The sequence below is a fragment of the Nyctereutes procyonoides genome, unplaced genomic scaffold (genome assembly GCF_905146905.1).
Source record: "Nyctereutes procyonoides isolate TBG_1078 unplaced genomic scaffold, NYPRO_anot_genome, whole genome shotgun sequence".
Taxonomy (NCBI): Eukaryota; Metazoa; Chordata; class Mammalia; order Carnivora; family Canidae; genus Nyctereutes; species Nyctereutes procyonoides.
This window is the reverse complement of record NW_026575139.1, coordinates 31,638,386-31,661,904: the sequence shown is the minus strand read 5'-3', so window position 1 is coordinate 31,661,904 and position 23,519 is coordinate 31,638,386. Positions and strand designations below refer to the sequence as shown.

Here is a 23,519-nt window from a genome sequence, read left to right as displayed (position 1 = left end):
TATTAAAACCATTCTTCTGTTTCCATTTTCTAATAATTTAGATAGATAGTACTTTCTTATTTGATTCTAAAGTAAATCTTATTCCCTTGCTCTTTGCCTTCTAGTTGTACTTTTTCATTTATGGTTTATAGATGTTTTTAGTCAGTTCTTGCTGTCCTGTCCATCTTCTGATTCCAATGCTTCATTTGGTTGCTTGTTCCCTTATCCAAGATTTCAGTTTTCTGCTTCCTGTCCCCCGTTTGCCAGTGTTCTTACATTTAGGTTTTTGCTCTCCATTCTCTTTCCCCTCATCTCTGCTTCTCAACCACTGTTTTCTGGGTTTGGTTTCTGGATTTTTGTATTATTCCTGGTCTCTAACTGGTATAATCAAAACTGCAAGGATGTAAGGAGAATTGGAAAGAAGAGGCATAAAGAGAATTGACATATATTGAATGCCTATTCTATGCTAGGTGATTTAATTCTCATAACATGTAGGTAGGTTTTGTTATTATCTCTTTTATTCATAAGTACACTGAACCTCCAAGAGGTTTTGTACTCCTTCGCAGAGCAACTGAGTGATACAGCTGGGTTTCAAACCTATATTGGTTCATTTATTCATCCTATATTTAATCAACAAGTATTTATTGAGTACACATACTATAGTGGGGCACTGTACTAAGTGCTGCAATCTATCCAGCTCTTGCTCTCATGAAGCTTAACTGTGTGGTGGAATTGTCTGATGTCAGAGATGGTGGTCTTTCTGCTCTACCAGCCTTAGTAGGAGAGAAAATAAATAAAAAGTAAATAGAAGGGTTCTGATATTTTATTGAAAAGATATATTGGCTATAGATGTTTTTTTTTTTAAAAAAAGACTATTTTTCCATTATTTAGAAAGACCTTATCAAAAAGGTTGATTTGTGTCTAGTCCTAGAAAGAGTTTGACAATTTCAGCACTCACCACTGTAGACATTAGTGCCTTTTAGTGGCATCACCACAGTATATATTTTCCTATTATGGTCTAAAATAAAGAAACTATGTGTTTATAGGCCCAGATTATCTAGAGGGCTTCACCATCAATTGTCCTCCCTAAATTACGTTTAGAAAAAAATGAAGATTTCTGTATGAAGAATACATTTATTCATCCATCTATCCATCATCTTTATATGTATTAATACTCTGAAAAGTATTTAGGATGGTTTGCCCAAATATGTAAAAACAGAACTTTTAATAACATAAATGTGGGGAAATTAAGCAAGGAAAAGTAAGATGAAATTAAGTTGTGTTCTGTACTAAAAAGTATCCATAAGTCTATCTCTGTTTTCAAGGGTAACTTGATTCACAACCATTAATTTTTTAAAAGATAAAACAAAACTGGTTACACAGAGGAGTACCCATTCCTGGACATGACACTTCAGAGAAAGTTTCTCCTCCCCCTAAAGAGGATCACAGTGCAATGTGACATACAATGGCCTCAAATACTTACTAATATAAATACGAGTTTTACTGAGCCATTTCATTGGATCTACTTACATACAGTGAAACAATTCTTTGAAAAGTGGGAAGAAGCATTCTAGGTAGACCACTGTGGCCCAACCAAACCCAGTGGTATATTTTAGAGAATCTATAGAAATTAGTGAATTGCATCTCTTATAGGTTATTGTCGTATGTAATTCATTAATCAGGGTTATACAAACACTGAGTTTGCACACTCTTAAAAGTTTGTTTTGTTCACTACTGTAACATCAATGCCTGGAATAATACCTAGTAAATACTAGATTTTTTTTTAAGATTTTATTTTATTATTTATTCGTGAGAGACACAGAGAGAGAGAGAGGCAGAGACACAGGCAAAGGGAGAAGCAGGCCCCATGCAGGGAGCCAGATGTGGGACTCAATCCCGAGACTCCAGGATCATGCTCTGGGCTGAAGGCAGGCACTAAACCGTTGAGCCACCCAGGGATTCCCATTAGATGTTTAATAAATATTTGTTGTATGGATAAATGTTATTACTTGAAGTATCTGTTTAAGAGAAAAGACTTCTCAGCGACTTTTACATTTTCTTCATTTGTCCTTGAATAAAGTGTGTTAATTTACTTGGAGTACATCATCTTTACGTGGATACCAAGTTGATTAAATGCTGAACACTGCTCTTGTGACTATTTCAAACAGATAATGAAATAATTATTAGTCCTACCCAAAGAATTCTCTTAAGATTGTTCTCTACGGTTTTACAGTCTCTAAGAAAAGGTTGTAAACATCAATAAAGCAGTTCGTAATGCAGAAATAATGTTTGTTCTCAGGAGATCTCAGAATCATACCAGATATTTGAATTTGGAAAACAACTGATAGATTCTAGATAATGCTAGCTTGACATTTTTTCAGCTATATATTTAAATGAAAGTAATCAATTCTCACACTTAGGAATTTAGGAGTTTCCTAGAGAATTAAAAAATTCTGTATTTTTAAGGCAGGTTTATTGAAAAGCATTATGATAGTGTTAATATTTCTTTAAAATTTCTGCTGTTGTTAAATATTGCATTATGCTGGAATTCGGCAGACCAGTAGATCACATCAATTCTGGTAATTGTTTACTCTATATAATTATAAGGTATTAAATAACTAATTTATATGTGTTTTAAAAGTTTATTTATAACATCAACCAGCATCTAACATGTATTTGATGTATTTTATTTACTTTGTCAAGGCCCTAACTAATTTTTGCCCAGAGCTACAATCTTATTTAGTACTATCCCTCTACTTCTAATAAAATACTTTTAAAAATCAACCTTTCTTTATATTCCTCCATAATTTGCCTTTTATTTCATTTGCCTTTCTTCTTATTTACTGGAATAGGTTTTGGGTTTGTTTGTTTGTTTGTTTGTTTTTGCAATCTTTTTTCCTATATTGCGCCCAATTATTGTAACCTGTTACATCTATAGAAATAGAAGATTAGGAATGGATTCAGTTCTGTATGCCTAAAATATATCTTTACTATCACAGTATTATAAATGTATCTATTTGATTGACCTTTAGAAAATGAAACTTTGCTGTCTTCTTTATTCTATTTCTTCTATTTCAAGAAGAAATAGAATGACTACCCTTGTCTTAAGAATACTCTATCTTAAAACTTCTATTATATAGTTAAAGCCTACCACCTCATTGATTCTTTTTTATAATAATAAGATAGTTAATTTACATTGAAAATATGAAGATGGTAAATTGAGGTTTTCTTCTACCTGATACATGAGAAAGTTGATGTGGTGACTTCCTGAGTTCATTTTAATTATATCATAAAATAATAGATCTGGGAGAGATACAAAATTATCTCAGGTTTTAGGGATTATTTCATGTGCAATAGTTGAAAAATACCCAGATTTCTTGCCCTGTGAAAATCTATTGAGCTATTACAGCAATCTAAGGCTATGTCGTAAATTTAGGTTCTTAGATGAGATTTACATCAAATACCTCTGAGTTGTAAGAGATAAAGAGGTCCACTAATATATCCTATTTCTCTGGAGGTCCTGGTTCTCAGCTTTTATTCAACGGTCTCAAAGAACCGGGTCTTGAGACCTTAATTACAATGTTTAGGAACTATAAAGTATGGTCTATAGAAAGCAATATTTATAATTACTTTTTAAATTAAGTTTACTACTCTGCCTTCCTTCTTTTTGGTTAATTTCACTCAGTCTGCTATTTAATCTTTAATTACAGGCTACAAAAGAAGTAATAGAACGGGAAGCGCCAGGGATGGCCCTGGCAATGCTGATGGGATCACTTAATGTTACACCTCTGGGCATGCTCTCTAGGTAAGAAAGCACTAACATGTTGCAAAGAAAATTAATTCCATACTACTAATCACTACAATAGACTAATAAATATAAGAAATTTAAGTCAATAACACTTAAATGTGCTCCCTTTTTTCCCCCAGAGTTGACTCTTAGTATCCTAATTAAATCTTGACCATTTTCCTTCAAGTTTTTTTTTTACATGTATGTTAAACTTTCAGAAGATACTATACTTTGCTGAAAGCTGTCAATCCTAACCCAGAGAAGAGTCCAGTTTATTAAGATGTAAAATTATTTTTGCGTATGATTATTTGTAATCATTGATAAATATTCATTAATTGTCATCAAATGCTAGTTTAATAAAATGAAACAGTAGACTTTTTTCCTAAAGTTATTCTCATATATTAAGAATTTGTAAGTAGGTATATTCATGTGTGACCATAAAAAGCTGAATTAATATATTAGTAGTATATTAAGTTAGTATATTTAAAATTATGCCTTTGTTGACACAGATGTTGACATCCATTCTCTGTGTGACAGTTATTTTTTTGTAATTGTTTTAGTAACTCTTAGAATAAAACCTTTAATGAGGACAACATACATCATTTAAGTTAAACAGAAGTATCGACTTAGGATCTGTTGATTTAATGAGCATTGATTAATAGGCAGTTGATCTCAGAGCAATCTAAAAATACATAGCAACTTTATAATTGAACAGTTTCATAATTGTTATATATAGCTGCTTATTCATCCTATGTGTAATATGAATATAAAGCGAAATATATCTATATAACACATGGAATATGAATCATGATGCCCTTTCTGTTACTTAGACAGGTTTTATATCCCGTTAATGGTAGCCACTTGAAGCACAGCTACAGGGAAATGTGAATTGGTCATTAGTTACTGTATTATTTTTGCTGTCACATGTCCTATATTAGAACATTTAATTTTAGTAAGAGCAAAAATGAATTACAAAAGCATGTAGAAATTATACATTTAAAAGTCTGTGCTGATCTTTTAAGGAGCTTATATTGATCCTTATATGCTGTTCTTTTTTTTTTTTAATATTTATTTCAGAGAGAGAGTGGGGGGGGGAGGAGCAAAGTAAGAGGGAGAAAGAAACTCAAACTGACTTCATGCTGAGCGCAGAGCCCAATGTGGGACTTGATCTCATGACCCTGAGATCAGACATGAGCCAAAAGTGAGAATCAGATGCCCAGTTGACTACTCTACCCAGGCAAACCTATGCTGCTCTTTTTTAAACCATTCTTACATTGCCTATACTTCTGAGGTCAAGGGTCACATTTGATCCCTTTACTCTATGGAATTGAGTAGTGACCTTTGAACATAAAAGAACTCTTTCTTGGCATACAATACTATAGTCAAGAAAAAGTAAACTTCTTTTATCAATTCTTTTGTTAAAAAAATCTTGTTCAGCAAACATAATACTCTATTTGCTAGGTCCCATATTAACCATCAGGGATACTATGGATAGAAAGAAAAATAAGGCATGGTCCTCACCTTAAGGATCCTACAGTTTAGCTGGAGAACTTATTCTTTGCAACTGTTAAGGTAACTCTTTATAGCTTTCTTGATCCAGCATAGTAGAATCACTTTTTGTCTTATTGAAAGATTTTTCTGGATTAATTCCTCTTTTACCTTCCAAATCCACACAATTGCTGAGGACTGGACTGTTGAGTAAATGGAAAATTAATCAGCAGGAGTTGATCCTAAATACTTTGGAATAAGTCCATCATCTTTATACTGAAGGCTTTGAAAATTAAAATAAATATACAGTATAGTAACATATTCCTTTGTCTTTTCTTTCTGTTTATTGCTGATTTAACTGAGAATTTGTTTTCAAATTTAAAACAGAAATAGTAGTATATGTGAGTTATGCATAAGAAATTATGGGATATTTTCCTAAATGTTCATTTTTGGGAACATTTTCAGGGCCTTTTAAAAATTAATATTTTGAAACAGCCATGATTAGATTGTTGTTTCCTTTCTATACCATTTTTACCTTGTATGTACCTTAGGCTTTGTACATGCTTCTGTTATAGCAAATGCTATATTGTAATTATGTACTTATTTGTATTACCTAATTTATATAAAATCCTTAAGAACCAGGACTTTATCATATTCATTTTTACATCCTCAGACCCTAAAATAACTTCTGACACATAGTAAGTACTCAAAAAATGTTTTTATAATTACTGTTGATAAATCAGTGTTTCATCCTAATTCTATAGAATTTTTTTCTAAGTAGTATATGAAAGTTGTTGCCTCTCCTTCCTATTTTTATCTCTAGAGAGCAGCATTAAATAAAAATAATTTTTAAATTACTAAATCTGTTTAAAATGGTTTTCATCTATGTGATGAAATATCCTCCAGTTATTATGTGTAAGTCAGTTACAAGATAGTATCAAATAATAGTTAAGACCATCATCTCTGAAGCCAGACTGCTTGGATCGCATTCTAGCTCTACTACTCACTAGCTACTTAACATTTTTTTGTTTTTGTTTTCTCTTCTGCATATAAGGATAATAGTAACAACCTTTTTTTGGATTACATGAGTTCATATAAAATGCTTAGAAACAACAACTGATTCATAATAAGTCTTATTTAAGTGTTGGTCACTGTTGTGGTGTTGTTATTGGTTGACAGCAAGTCTGCTGACAATGCCTTCTAGTAACTTTCCTTCATCTGGAAATATCTTCGTTCTACCTTCATTCCTGAAAGATATTTTCACTAGATTAAGAATCCTGGATTGGCAGTTATTTTCTTTCAGCACTTGAAAAAATATCATTCACCTGTCTTCTGGCTCTATGTTTCTTACCAAAACTTAAATGATACACAGAAAGCAATGCTAACAGGAAAAGTTATAGCTGTAAATGTTTACATTAAAAAAAAGAAAGATATCAAAAACAACTACATAACATTACAATTTAAGGAACTAGAAAAAGAAAAAGAAATCCAAATCTAGCAGAAGGAAGAAAATAATAAAGATTAAAGCAGAGATAAATAAAATAGAAAATGGAACAATAATATAGAAAAATCACTTAAACCAAATATTGACTCCCTGTAAAGATCAACAAAAACTGAAAAAATTTTAGCTCTATTGACTAAGAAAAAGAGACATGACTCACATTACTAAACTCAGAAACAAAAATGGGGACATTACTGCCAATTCTATAGAAATAAAAAGGACTATAAGAGAGTACTGTGAACAACTGTATGCCAATAAATTGGATAACCTAGATGAAATGGACAGATTCCTACAAACACAAAACCTACTCAGATTGAATCAGAAAAAAAAAAAGAAAATCATATAGATCTGTAATTAGTAAGAAGATTGAATTAGTAATCAAAAACCTACCTTTAAATAAAATGGCTATACCAGATGGCTTCACTGAAGAATTCTACCATACATTTGAAGAAAAACAGATACCAGTCCTTCTCAAACTCTTCTAAAAAATGGAAGAAAGGGGAACACTTCCTAACTAATTCTCTGAGGCCAGCATTGTCTTGATACCAAAGCCCAACAAAGAACTACAAGAAAACTACAGATCGGTATCCATTATGAACATTGATGTAAAAATTTTCAACAAAATGCTAGCAAAAACAAATTCAGCAGTATATTAAAAGGATTATACACCATGACCAAGTGGAATATATCCCTAGCATCCAAGGGTGGTTCAACATATGAAAAGCAACCAATGTAATATATCACAGACACATGTGTGATATACCACATCCAGAAAAAGCATTTGGCAAAATTCAGTATGTTTTCATATTAATGGCATTCAACAAACTGGGAGTGGAGGGAAATTACTTTAACATAATAAAGGCTTGGGGATCCCTGGGTGGTGCAACGGTTTGGCGCCTGTCTTTGGCCCGGGGCGCGATCCTGGAGACCCGGGATCGAATCCCACATCGGGCTCCCGGTGCATGGAGCCTGCTTCTCCCTCTGCCTGTGTCTCTGCCTCTCTCTCTCTCTCTCTCTGTGACTATCATAAGTAAATAAAAAAAATTAAAAAATTAAAAAAAACATAATAAAGGCTTATATTAAAAAACATACAGCTAACATCATAATGGTGAGAGGCAAAGCTTTTGCTCCAAAGCAAGATTAAGACCAGGATTCACACTTTTGCCACTTTCATTAAACTTACTATTAGAAGTTATAGCCAAAACATTAAGCAGGAAAAAAGAAATAAAAGGTATCTAATATGGGAAGGGAGAAGTAAATTTATCTTCTCTCTGACATGATCTTATTTGTAGAAAACCCTAACAATTACACACACACACACTATTAGAAATAATATACACATTCAGCAGAGTTGAAGATACACATCAACATCCAAAAATCAGTTGTGTTCCTATACATTAACAACAAAAAATACAAAAAGGAAATTTTGAAAACAGTTCCACTTAAAATCACATTAAAAATAATAAAATTCTTAGTAATTAATTTAAGGAGATGAGAAACTTGTAACTGAAAACTATAAAACTTTGCTGACAAAAATTAAAGAAGATTTAAATGACTGGAAATAAACTCCATGTTTATGGTTTGGAAGACTTAATATTGTTAATATGTCAATACTACCCAAAGCAATTTGCAGACTTAATTCAATCCCTATCAAAAAACAGCAGTGTAACTTGCAGAAATAGAAAATCCATTCTAAAATTTATATGGACTCCCCAGGGGGCCCAAAGAAACAAAACAACCTTGAAAAAGAGCAACGGAGTAGGAGGATTCCCTCTCCCTGTTGTCAAACTGACTGCAAAGTTACAGTAATCTAAGAAGTTGTACTAGAATTAAATCAGATTTTTAGTCCAATGGAATAGAATAGAGAGGCCTGAAATAAACTTGTGTATTTAACTTCAAATGATTTTTGAGAAGGGTACTAAGACAATTCAATGAAGAAAGTACTATCTTCAACAAATGGCTCTGGGAGAACTGGATATCCACAGGCAAAAGAATGATGTTGCCACATACTAAAATTAACTCAAAACATATCAAAGACCTAAATGCCAGAACTAAAATTATCAAACTCCTGGAAGAAAACATCAGGAAAGGCTTCATGACATTAAATTTAGAGTGGTTTTCTTGAATATGATACCAAAATTACAGGCAACAACAATAAAAAAGAGGCTTAATTGGGCTTTATCATCATTAAAACCTTTGTGCCTCAAAGGACACTATCAACAAAGCAAAATGGCAGAATGGGAGAAAACATTTGAGAATCACATATTTGATAAGGATTGAATACCTAGAATAGAATATATAAAGAACTCCAACACAACAACAACCCAATTTAAAAATGAATAGATATTTCTCCAGAGAATATACACAAATTGCCAATAAGCACATGAAAGGTAATCAATATCACTAATCTTTGGAGAAATGTTAAAACCACAGTGAGATACTACCTCCCACCTACTAGTATAGCTATTATAAACAAACAAACAAAAAAGGTGTAGGAAAGGGTGTGGAAAAACTAGAACCTTTGTTGGGAGTGTAAAATGGTGCTGCCATTGTTCAAAGCAGTGTGGCAGTTTCTCAAAAAAATTAAACATAGAATTAACTAACATATGATGCAGCAGTTCCACTTTTGAGTATAAACCCAAAGTAACTGAAAGCAGAAACTTGAACAGAGACTTGTACACCTGTGTTCATAACAGCATTATTCACAATAGCCAAAAAGTGGAAGCAACTTAAAGTCCATTGACGGATGAATGGATAAACAAAATGTGTTATATACATACAGTGGAATATTGGCCTTAAAAATGAATGCACTGCTGATACATGACACAACATGGATTAATCTTGGAGACATGAAATAAGCTAGACACAAAAAGGACAAATTCTGATTGCACTTATATGAGGTATCTAGAATAGTCAAATAGAAAATATTGGACCAGAGGCTGGAAGGGTAGAATAGAAAATCATTGTTTAATGAGCCAGAGTATCAGTATAGGATGATGAAAAAGTTCTAGAGATGAACAGTGATGATGGTTGCACAATAATTTGAGTGTAGGTAATGCCAATGAACTATGCCGTTAAAATTAATTTAAATGATAGATTTTATGATGTGTGTATTTTACCACAATTTTTTAAAATTGTTTTAGGATAGGAAATACAACATACATAGCATAAACATTCTCTTAGGACAGTTCTATAGTACTTCAGGCACATCCAGATTTAACATCAGAGGAAGTGCACCAGATTGCAAAAGATAAGTGAGAGAGACTTGGTTGACCACCTCCACTCAGGGAAGCTGGCACCTTTCCCCTCCTCCCACCCAGCATGTATAGTTAGCTATAAATTATAAGCAAAATTATCTAAGATAAGAGTTTTATCATAGCTGATACCCATGCATCATGAGTCATATAATACACAATCTGAATAACGCATTTCAGGTTCCTTATAGTATCTTCTGATCCTTGCACAGAGCATAGCAATTCTATGGCAGTTTTAGTTCACTATATAGATCAGAGTATCTAGAGCACAGGACCAATTCAGTGTATTTTTTAAGAATAATCCTTCAGATACCTCCTTAGCTTTGGAAGGAAGTTGAATCCAGCTTTTATCCCCTCTGTATCATAACCTTATGATGGTTCACATTGGGACTACCTGTGCAGTATGAAAAACATCAAACAAAGGAAAATTTAAAGTGGCTTTGGGTTGAAAATGTCCTAATCAGTTGACAGAAGTAAATCATTTCTCAAAGGATTCTACTTCAACCTAGACCTCACAGATTTGTCACACAGATAAAATTCTAAGGAAGTTTAGAAGGTCATAAATACACCAAAAAAAAAGTGACAAAACATACAAATATTGAGGCATCATAAGAAACGAAACTACAGATGAACTATGAAAGACTTAAAATCCTAATGTTATCAGACAATAAAAAGAAATAAAACTAATGTTTTAGAGTTACTAAAAGGAAACTTAAAAATTCTATGTAAGGGGACGCCTGGGTGGCTCAGTGGTTGAGCATCTACCTTCGGCTCAGGGCATGATCCTGGGGTCCTGGGATGGCGTCCCACATCGGGCTCCCTGCAGGGAACCTGCTTCTCCCTCTGCCTATGTCTCTGCCTCTCTCTCTGTGTCTCTCATGAATAAATAAATAAAATCTTTAAAAAAAAATTCTATGTGAGTGGGGGGTGGGGGTGACTGGGTGACAGGCACTGAGGGGGGCACTTGATGGAATGAGCACTGGGTGTTAAGCTATATGTTGGCAAATTGAACTCCAATTTAAAAAAATAAAAATAAAATAAATTCTATGTAAGAAACAGTTTGAAAAATAACTTTACATTTTGATATGTGAAATATGAAAAATTAAAACTTTATTAAACTGCAGATTATAAACAGTTGAAGAGAAAATTAGGAAAATAGATGAAACTATTTGAAAAAATTATCCAGAATGCTGTTCAGGTTGACAGACATAAAAATGAAGAAGTTAGAAAGTATTAAGGATAGAGTGAGAAAATAAATAAATGGATCAGGAGACAATAGAGAAGGAAAGAAAATGCTTGAAATACCAAAATAATCTAAAAATCTTAAAAGACAAATCTTCAGATTCAGGAATGCAAACAAATTCTTACCAGGATGAGTAAAAAGGAATACACTAGATATATCATACTAGCACTGTAAAATGCCACAAATTAAAAAAAAGAGAGATCTTATAAATTGACAAAATATGAATTATATGGTGTATAAATTATACTTCAATAAAGTTATAGAAAACGCACAATCCCTTTATCTTGATTTTTTAATTTTGATTCTTTCCCAGTTTGATGGGCAATAAATGATACATTATTATTAAAATGTACTTTTTTTGCTTGATAACAGTATTATAACATATTAATAACACATTTTACATGTGTGTATTGATTATTTGTAGTTCCTCATTTGTAAGTTGAAAACTCACATTCTTTATCAATTTTTATACTAGGATGCTTCCCTATTGATTTTACAGGTTTTTTTTAGATCTTAAGATTATAATCTTCACTTGCAGTGTTTTTTCTAAATACTCATATGCACCCTTTTATTTTTAATATTTTGTCAAATGTAAACTTCAGTTTCAGAAGATAATTTTTTTAAAAAAAAATTGCAGAAAACACAGAATGTATAAAATTAAACAGCAATTTGACTGGTTGCTAACCTGTCAATAAATAAATAACAGAATTGAAACAGAAGTTATGGGGATCCCTGGGTGGCGCAGCGGTTTAGCGCCTGCCTTTGGCCCAGGGCGCGATCCTGGAGACCCGGGATCGAATCCCACATCGGGCTCCCGGTGCATGGAGCCTGCTTCTCCCTCTGCCTATGTCTCTGCCTCTCTCTCTCATTCTGTGTGACTATCATAAATAAATAAATAAATAAATAAATAAATAAATAAATAAATAAATAAATAAATAAATAAATGATTAAAAAAAAACAGAAGTTATGAGAATAATAGCTCCAATGTGCTGAAAGAAAAAAACTGTTAAACAAGAATTTTACATCCAGCAAAGTTGTCATTTATTCAAGAATGGGGGCGGGGGGTACATAGAATGTCATTTTCCTGCTATTATATATGGGAAGATTTTAATCACCCAAAGAACCTCACTTTAAGAAACTGAAGGATATCCTTCTGTCAGAAGAAAAATTACCTCAGGTGAAGAGTTCAAGATTCAGAAAGGGAAAGAGAACAAAGATAATGGTAAATATCTAAGTAAATCTAAAATAAATTGACCATATAAAACAAAAATAATTACTGATTTATGAAAGAAAAAAATGTGTTGGAACTCATTCTTGAAAACAACGGCATGTAATCTGGGATGATGATAAATATTCTTAAAGACCTGTGTTTTCTAACTGATTAAAGATACTGATGAACTTTAATTTTTTTAAAGTTAAGTGTACAAAAATTGTTAGGGTAATCACTAAAAGAATGAGCAAAGGGATGAAATTTAATGAGGATAACATTCAAAATAGGGCAAAAAAGGAGGGAGAAAAATAAAAGGAAACAAAGCAGTGGAAAGCATATATGATGTTTTTAAATAAAGCAATTAAAATATAGGAAACCCTCAAAACTTCTCCCCAGTTTATATTTTCTCAGTAGAACGTCACTTGGTTTCCTACATTCAAATTTTATAAACATGCAGCATACTTCTTACTTTATAAACATGCATACCTTTGGCTAGTATCTACATATTAAAATCTTATATTTATATAAATGAAAAATTCAGTACATCTTTTAGAAGTTTGTTATTACAACGTTTTAAGATAATTGAAAGTTGACATGAAAGTTTAAGAAATTTCTAAGTAAGTGCTTAGAAATCCCATGTACCCTTATCAGTTTTCTTCCAGTGATAACAACTTATAAAACTAGCACAAAATTACCCTCACGACATTAACATTGATGCAGTCATGATACAGAACAATTCCATCACCACAAGGATTCCTCCTGTTGTCTTTTTATTGCCATGCCCACCTATTTCCCACCCAGCCTTCCTTTCTAAACCTTTGAATCACTAATCTGTTCTCCATTTTGTATTTTGCCATTTTGAGAATTTTATGTAAGTAGAATCATGCAGTAAGTAACCTTTTTGGATGGGTTTTTTCCACTCAGCATAATTCCCTAGAGATTGTTACATGAATCAATACCTCATCCCTTTTCATTGCTGAATCTTATTCCTTGGAATGGATGTACCATAGTTTGTTCCACCATTTCTCCATTGAAGGACATCTGGATCTTTTCCAGGTTTGGCTTTTATGGAAAAAGTTACTATGAGTGTTTTTAAACAGGTTTTGTTAATAAAAGTTTCTGTTTTTCTGCAATAAATATCCAAGGTACATTTGCTGAGTCATATGACAACTTTAAAAAAAAACTGTCAAATTATTATCCAGAATAACTGTATCATTTTACATTACTACCAACGATATATGAAAGATTTGTTGCATTTACATTATGATTTATTTTAGGTGGTGTACATTCTATGAGTTTGGCAAATGTGTAATAACATATATCCATCTTTATGGTATCATACAGAATATTTCACTGTCCTAAAAATCTTTTGTGCTCTGCCTATTCATCCCTTCTTCCTTTTCAACACCTGGAAAACACTGAACTTTTTTTCCTGTCTCCATAATTCTCACCTTTCCAGTTTGTCATGTAGTTGGAACCATACAGTATGGAGCCTCTCAAGATTGACTTCTTTTGTTTAGTAATACACATTTAAGTTCTTTCATATCTTTTCATACCTTGATCACTCATTTCTTTTTAGCACTGAATAGTATTCCATTGTCCAGATGTACCACCTTTTATCCATTTACCTACTTACAGTCATCTTGGTTGCTTCCAAATTTTGGCAGTTATGAATGTACAGATTTTGTGTGAATTTAAGTTTTCAACTACTTTGGGTAAATATCAAGGAGCACTATTGCTGGATTGTATGGTGAGAGTAGGTTTAGTCATCTGAGAAACTGTGATATTGTCTTCCAAAATGGCTGTACCATTTTGCAAAGAATGAGATTTCCTGTTGCTTTGTGTCCTCACCAGCATTTGGTGTTGTTAGAGTTCAGAGTTTTGGCCATTCTAATAGATGTGTAGTGTTAATTGTTGCTTTAATTTGCATTTCTCTGATGACATATGATGTTGAACATCTTTTCATATGCATATATGCCATCTGTTATCTTCTATGAGGAGTTATCTGTTAAATTCTTTGACCCATTTTATAATTGGGTTGTTTTCTTATTGTTAAGTTTTAAGGATTCTTTGTATGTTTGGTTAATATTTCTTCATCAGATATACCTTTGCAAATATATTTTTTCCATTCTGTGGCTTGTCTTTTTATTCTGTGAACATAGTTTTTCACAGTGCAGAATTTTTAATTTTAGTTAAGTCCAGTTTCATGGATTGTGCCTTGTTTTTTGTATCTAAAAAGTAATCACACCCAATTCACCTAGGTTTTCTCCTATGTTATCTTCTAGGAGTTTCATAGTTTTGTATTTTCCATTTTGTTCTATGACCCATTTTGAGTTAATTTTTGAGAAGTATGTAAAGTCTGTATCTAGATTCATTTTTTTGCAGATGAAAAATTTAGATGTCCAGTTGTTCCAGTACCATTTGTTGGAAAGATTATCTTTGCTCCGTTGTACTGCTTCTGCTCCTTTGTCAAAGACTAATTTACTAAATTTATGTGTGTCTACATTTCTGGGCTCTCTATTTTGTTCTATTCATTTAATTGCTGTTCTTTTATCAATACCACACTATCTTAATTACTATAACTTTATAGAAAGAATCACAATCTGTTACTATAAATCCTCTAACTACATTCTGCTTCAGTGTTGTGTTGACTATTTTGAATCCTTTGCCTCTCCATAGAAATTTTATAATCAACCTGTAGATATCCATTAAATAACTTGATGGAATTTTGACTCAGATTACCATTGAATCTATAGATCAACCTGGGAAGAACCAACATTCTGGTAATATTCAGTGTTCTTATCTTGAACATGGAATAGGAATTTTACTTAGTTCTTTGTTGATTTCGCTGAGAGTTTGATAGCTTTCCTCCTAGATATTATATATAATTTTTTAGATTTATGTCTTTCACTTGGGAGTGCTAATGTAGCTGATATCTTGTTTTATTTTCATGATTCCATTGTTTATTGCTGGTATATAGGAAAATGATTGGCTTTTGTATATTAACTTTGTATTTTGCCACCTTGCTATAATCACTTATTAGTTCAAGAAGGTTTTTTATTGGCTCTTTTGGATTTCTTACAAAGATGGCCATGTCATATATAAGCAAAGGCATTTTTGTTTCTTCCTTCCCAGTTTATATACTTTTCTTATCCTATTGCAGTAGCTAAAATTTCCAGTAGAGTGTCGAAAAGGGGTGGTGAGAGGGAATATTATACTTGATCTTACAAAGAAAGCTTTGAATTTCTCACCATTAATATATTAGCTATAGGTTTTTATAGATATTTTTTATCAAGTTGAGGACATTTCACTCCTGTCCACACTCTATTTCTAGTCTACTGAATTTTGATCACAAACGGGTGTAGGATTTTGTCAAATGCCTCTTCTGCACCTATTCGTATGATCATGTGACTTTTCTTTTTTAGCCTGTTAATGTGATGAATTATATTAATTGATTTTGAAATGTTGAACCTGCCTTGCATACCGATGATTAATTCTACTTAGTTGTGGTGTATTGTGGTCAATTTGCTAATATTTTGTTGAGGATATTGGTATGTAGTTTTTCTTTCTAATGATGTCTTTGCTTGGTTCAGTATTAGGGTAATACCAATCTCATAGAATGAGTTTGAAAGTATTCCCTCTACATCTTCTTTAAGAGATTTTGGAGAATTGGGGTAATTTCTTCCTTAAATGTTTGGTAGAATTCACAACTGAATACATCCAAGCCTGGTACTTCTGTTTGGAAGATTATTAATTATTGATTCAGTTTCTTTAATAGAAGTTATTAGGACTATCTAGATTGTCTTTTCTTATATGAGTTTTGGCAGATTGCATCTTTGAAAGGATGATCCTTTTTATCTAAGTTATCAAATGTATGGGTATGGAGCTGTTCAAAGTATTCTTGTCTTTTTAATGTGCATAGGAAATGTAGTGATGTCTTCTTTTATTTCTAATATTAGTAATTTGTGTATTCTCTTTTTAATTAGCCTGGCTAGAGGCTTTATTTATCACTTCAAAGAACTAGTTGTGGTTTGTAGGTTTTTCTCTATTGATTGCCAGTTTTCTGTTTCATTGATTTCTAATTTTATTTCTATTCTTACTTTGAATTAATTTTATTTTATTTTTCTAATTTCTTCAGGTGGAAATTCAGATGATTGATTTAATATCTTTATTTTTAGTAATATTTGTTTTCAGTTCTATAAATTTCCCTCTAAGCACTGCTTTCTCTGCATTTCAAAGTTTGAAGTTTCTCTCTCCCTCTACCTCTTCCTTTCCTCCTTCATCTCTTTCTCCCTATGATTTTTTTCTTAATTTTCATTTCTGTGTCTTATTTTATAACTAGAAATTTGTACTTCTTAAACTCCTTCACATATTTTGCCAATTCCCCCAGCCCCTTTCATTTTTATTTAGTTCAAAATATTTCAAAGTTTCTCTTGATATTTCTTCTTTGACCCAAGTATTATTTAAAAGTGTGCTGTTTATTCTCTAAGTATTTGGAGATTTTCTGATCATTTCTCTGTTACTGATTTTCAGTTTCATTCCATTGTGGTCTGAAAGAAGATACGTAGAATTTCTTTTAAATTTAAATTTAAATTTCTTTTAAATTTTCTATTCTTTTAAATTTGTTGATGTGTGTATTACAGCCCAGAAAGTGGTCTGCCTTGGTAAATGTTTCATATGAGCTTGAGAAGAATGTATACTCTTTGGATAAAGTAGTCTATAGATGTCAGTTTTACCCAGTTGTTTGATGGAGTTGTTGAGTCAAGTTTGTCCTTATTCGTTTTCTACTCAGATACTCATGTATCTGTCCATTTCTGACAGACAGGTGTTACAGTCTATAAGTATGATAGTGGACTTATTTCTCTTTGCAGTTTTTGATTTTACCTCACAAAGTTGGAGACTGTATTGTTAGGTGCATGCAAGTTGAGATCATTCTGTATTCTTTGAGAATCATTCTGTATTCTTTATCATTATGAATGTCCTTCTTTAGCATGGATATCTGTCCTGGTTTTGAAGTCTGCTCTGTCTGAAACGAATATAGTTACTCCTTCTTTTTTTGATCAATGTTAGCATATGTTTTTCTATATCCACTTACATTTAATTTATATGTATCTTTAAGTTTAGAGTGATCTCTTCTAAACAACATATAGTTGGGAGTCTAACAATCTCTGTCTTTTATTTATTATTTTATTTAATCTCTGTCTTTTAATTGGTGCATTTAGACCGTTGACATCTGTAATGATTACTAATGTAGTTGGATTAGTGCCTACCATATTTAATACTGTTTCCTATTTGTTGCTATTCTCTTTTTCTATTTTTATTTTTCCCTTTTTCTTCTGCCTTTAGTTTGTTTTAACTGAGCCTTATTATGATTCAGTTTTTTTCTCCTTTCTTAACATATTGATTATAATTCTTGTTTTACTTTTTTTGTGGTTGCCCTAGAGTTGACAATATACATTTACAATGAATCCAAGTCCACTTTCAAATGACACCATACTATTTCACAAATAGCATGATACCTTATAATAAAGTTATCATAATTCCTTCTTCCCATCCTTTGTATTATTGCTGTCACTCATTTCACTTATATATATGAGCATATATATATACATAAAATATATACTTAAGTATACATAACTGAATATATTATTGGCATTGTAATTTTGAATAAACTATTCTGTTAATCAATTAAGATTAAGAAAAATAAGTTTTTATTTTACTTTCATTTATTCCTCTTTTATGCTCTATTTAAGGACCTATTTCATTATTTCCCTTTTCTAAAAGAACTTATTTTGGGACGCTTGGGTGGGCTCAGTGGTTGAGCATCTACTTTGGCTCAGGGCATGATCCCGGGGTTCTGGGATCGAGTCCCACATTGTGCTCTCTGCATGAAGCCTGCTTCTCCTTCTGCCTAGTCTCTGCCTCTCTCTGTGTTTCTCTCATGAATAAATAAATAAATAAACCTTTAAAAAAAAAAACTTAGCATTTCTTGCAAGGCAGATCTACTGGCAACAAATACCCTCAATTTTTATTTGAGAAGCTTTTATTTCTCCTGCACTTTTAAAGGGATAACTTCACAGTATACAGAATTCTAAATTGTTGTTTTCTTGCAACACTTTAAATATTTCCCAGTACTTTCTTCCTGCTTGCATGGCTTCTGAGGAAAAGTTAGGTGTAATTCTTATCTTTGTTCCTCTTTAGGGAAGGATTTTATTTTTCTTTTTCTCTGACTTCTTTCAGGATTTTTTTTCTTTGATTTTCTGCAGTTTGAAATTATATGTGTAGGTATAGTTTGGGGTTTGTTTTTTGTTTTTCTGTTTATCCTGTTTGAAGTTATCTGAGCTTCCTGAATTTGTGATTTGGTCTCTGGCGTTAATTTGGGGAAATTCTGAAGCATTATTATTTCAAGTGTCTCTTCTGTTCTTTTCTCTCTTCTTCTAATATTCCCAGTACACATATGTTATACCTTCTGTAGTTGTCCCACAGTCCCTGGGTATTTTATTATTTTGTTTTCAGTCTTTATTCTTTTTGCTTTGCAGTTTTCAGGGTTCTATTGATATATCCTCTAGTTCAGAAATTCTTTCTCAGCTGTATCTAGTCTACTAATGAGCCCATCAAAGGCATTCTTCATTACTGTTCAATTCTTTTTATGCATAGCATTTCTTTTTTTTTAAGATTTATTTATTTCTTTATTCATGTGATACACACAGAGAGAGGGAGGCAGCAACGTAGGCAGAGGGAGAAGCAGGCTCCATGCAGGGAGCCCGATGTGGGACTTGATGCTGGACCTCGGGATTATGCCCTGAGCTGAAGGCAGATACTCAACCACTGAGCCACCCAGGCCTCCCTCTTTAGTTCTTTCATTGGATTATACTTTCTGATTTCAGTACCCATCTGTTCATCTTTATCCATTATAGTCCTTAGCATATTAATTAATCTTCATTTTAAAGACCTGGTCTGATAAATCCATAATCCCCACCATGTCTGGTTCTGATGTTTACTCTGTCTTTTTAAATTGTATTTTTTGCCTTTTAGTATGCCTTGTAATTTGTTTTCTTGATAGCCGTACTTTGTGTACTAGATAAAAGAAACTGGATTTCTTTTTAGGTCATTTTTTTAAGTTTTTATTTAAATTCCAATTCGTTAATATGTAGTATATTATTTGTTTCAGGTGAACAATTTAGTGATTCAACAGTTGGATATAACACCTGGTACTCATTACAAGTGCCCTCCTTAATCCCCATCACCTATTTAACCCATCCCACCACCCATCTCCCCTCTGGTAGCCATCAATTTGTTCTCCATAGTTAAGAATCTGTTTCTTGGTTTGCGTCTTTTTCCCCGCTATGCTCATTTGTTTCCTAAATTCCATATGAGTGATATCATATGGTATTTATCTTCCTCTAACTTATTTCACTTTTTCATTTAGCATAATACTGTCTAGTTTTATCCACATCATTGCAAATGCCAAGATTTCATTCTCTTTTGGAAGAATCCATCTTAATCCATCAGCCAATGGACATTTGGGCTGTTTCCATAATTTGGCTATTGTAGATAATGATGCTATAAACATCAGGGTGCATGTATCCCTTTAAATTAGTATTTCTGTATTCTTTGGGTAAATTCCTAGTAGTGCAATTGCTGAATCATAAGGTAGTTCTGTTTATCTTTTTGAGGAACCTCCATCCTGTTTTCCAGAGTCGCTGCACCAGTTTGCATTCCCGTCAGCAGTGCAAGAGGTTCCTTTTTCTCCACAGAAAGGAACTATTTTAAATAGTCCTTTAGTAATATGCTGATGAAATTTGGGGAGGAGAAGTGTTCTGTAGTCCTACAATTAGGTCTCAGTCCTTTAGTGAGCCTATACCTGTGGACTTTGCACCTTACAAGTGTTTCTCATTTTTTTCTCACCATCACTCCCAACTTTAAGAGGGACAGCATGGCTAGAGTGAGCAGGGATGGGGTATATTGCTTCTTCCAAGTCAATTAGGCTCTGATAATATCCCAGCAGAATATGCTCTGGCTAACTAGTTATCTCTGAAGTCAGGCTTTGTTAAGAACACAATGCTAACAATATTTCAGAATAGTTCCTTTCCTCTCCCCTTGCTGGAAGCACAAGGATTTTTCTTCATTTTCTTCTGTAGGAACCTCTTTATGCTCTTTGAAGTAAATCTCACAATATTTTAGAGGCTACCCTATGACTGGGTTGTCCTGGAATTTTTAACTTACACTTGTCCATACCAAGCATCCAGCAATCCATCAATTACAATTCAGATATTTCCACCTCAGCATTGTTTCCCGTAGCTGTTTTCCTTGTGAGTCTCTGTTCTAGTAAGCCAGAACTTTCTGTTTTGCCTCTTGTCTCTCTAGTTGTGGAGACAGTAGTTTGCCCTGAATCTCCCATTTTTAAAGATCCAAAAAGAGAAAAAAAAATCCAAAAAAGTTGATATTTCAGTCCTTTCAGCCTTTTACTTGTCATTAGGATGAAGTGGCAACTTCCAGGCTTCTAACATGCAATACTGGACTTAGAAGTCTGCAAATGTTATTTTATTTTTAATTTTTTTATTGAAATATATTCAACATACAGTAGTATATCACTTTCAGGTTTACAACATAATGATTTGACAACTTTATACATTATGCTGTGCTGACCAGAAATGTCATTATCATCTGTTACCATACAACATTATGTATTCCCCATGCTGTACCTTTCATCCCTGGGACTTCCTCATTCCATAGCTTGAAACATATACCTCCCAAATCCCCTTAATCCATTTCACCCATCACCCTACTCGCCTCCCATCTGGCAAGAACTAGTGTGTTCTTTGTAGTAATACAATTTATATATTGATCTTATTACCGCAACCTTGCTTAAATACAATTAGTTTGGGTAGGATACAATTAGTTTTGGGAGGGTATTTTCTGTTGCTCTGCTTTTTAAAGGTTCTTTCTTATTTTCAGTACAATCATGTTATTTACAAATAGGGGCAGTTTTATTTCTTCCTTCCTGATCTGCATGATTTTTTTTTCTTGCCAGTTGTACTAACTAGAACTTCCACCATTATGTTCAGTAGCCATGATGAGAATGGACATCCTTGCCTTTTTTTTTATCTTATGGGAAAAGTTTTCAGTCTTTCATCAATTTGTATAATGTCATTTGTAGACTTTTTTTTAAGGTTTTATTTATTTATTCATGAGAGACACAAAAAGAGAGCTGCAGAGACACAGGCAGAGGGAGAAGCAGGCTCCCTGCAGGGAGTCCGAGGTGGGACTACCTGGGGTCTCCAGGGTCACGCCCTGGGCTGGAGGCAGGTGCTCAACTGATTAGCCACCTAGGCTGCCCCATTTGTAGACTTTTTGTAAAAGCTTTTAAGTTTGGGAAAGTGCTCTGTTTCTATTCCAAGTTTTTCTGAATGAATGATACTGATCATTGGATACTGTATTGGATACAGTATCCAATGAATGAATACCGATATGCGTTTTGTATAAATTAAGAGAATTATGTGAACTATTTTTTTCTAGCCTGTCAGTGAGATAGATTGTTAGTTGACTTTTTTACATATAGAACCAGTCTTGCATTCTTAGAATAAATCCCATTTAGTTATGTTGTATCATTCTCTTTTTTTTTCATTCTTTTTTATATATTGTTCAAATCTGTTTGCTAATATTTTGGTAAAAATGTTTACATCTGGGATGCCTGGGTGGCTCAGTAGCTGAGCGTCTGCCTTCGGCTCAAGGTGTGATCCCGGGATCTGGGATCGAGTCCCATATCAGGCTTTTGTTTCATTGGCTTTATTTTCCATTCACAAATTTCATTGGTCTTTGCCCTTTATGATCTCATTCTTTGTCTTATTTTGGGTTTATTTTGCTCTATACCATCCTTAAGCTGGGAGCTTATATTGTTGATTTGAGATTTTACGACTTTTTTAATGTATTATTAAAAGCACTGTCTTAGGTGCATCCCACAAATCTGATATGTTTCTTTTCGTTTGCAATGACTGCATTTTTTTTTCACTTATTTTGAGACCTCTTCGTTTCATTGGTTATCTAGAAATTTATAAACTTGGTTTAGGTTCACAGTGTATGGGAATTTTCTTCTTAACGTTCTGTTATTGTTTTTTAATTTGATTCTGTTGTGGTCAGAAAATACACTGTGCGATTTCAATTATTTTAAACTTTTTGAGGTTTATTTTTATGGTCTCAGATATGATCTCTCTTGGTGAATGTTCCATGAGCAATGGAGAAGAGTGTAGACTGTTCAGTCAGGTAGAATGTTCTATGTAAATTAGATCCTGATAACTGATGGTGTCTTTGGTTTTTTTCTATATCCTTATCAATTTTTTTTCATCTAGTTCTTCTATCACATCTAAAAAAGAACTTGTATCCAAAATAAACAAAGAACTCCTAGATGTTTACCCAGTTGATTCAAAACCGTATGCTCATGTAAAAATCCACATGTGAATGTTTATAATTACCAAAAGCTAGAATCAACCAAGATGTTACCTCAGTAGGTAAATGGATAAGTAAAAAGTGGTACATGCATACAGTGGAATATTATTCAGTGATAAAAGGAAATGAGTTATCAAGCCACAAAAAGACATGGAGGATCCTTAAATGTATATTGCTAAGTAAAATAAGCCAATTTGAAAACCGTGCATACCATATGATTCCCATTTTGTAATATTTTGGAAAAAGTAAAACAGTATAGACAGTAAAATGATCAGTGACTGCCAGGGATTTGTGGGAAGAAGGACATGGATGAATGGATGAATCAGAGCAGATTTTTAGGGCAATAACACTATGTGATAGTATGGGGGGAAATATGGAAACATGACATTATGCATTTGTCAAAACTCACAGAACCTTTATATCACAAAGAATGCTTAACATACGCCAAAATATTTTTAAAACCGCATTTAAGCAGTTGGCAGATCCCAAAAAATAATACACACTCTGAAAAGAAAATCTAAGTATATCACAAATACAGGAAACAATTTCACGGAAAGAGCTCGATGCAAAAGATACTGACCTAAAAACAATAGTTTCCCTTTATCCACAAG

General features: G+C 32.9%; 1 protein-coding gene across 5 annotated transcripts in view; it reads left to right on the top strand.

Moving 5' to 3' along the window:
* Positions 1–23,519, top strand: part of GPHN (gephyrin) — a 636,471-nt gene that overhangs the window by 352,235 nt on the left and 260,717 nt on the right. For all 5 annotated transcript variants that reach the window (XM_055303645.1, XM_055303644.1, XM_055303642.1 and 2 more), the window contains exon 5: positions 3,690–3,784. In XM_055303645.1, the coding sequence (XP_055159620.1) occupies positions 3,690–3,784 (95 nt within the window). The remainder of the gene's footprint in view (positions 1–3,689; positions 3,785–23,519) is intronic.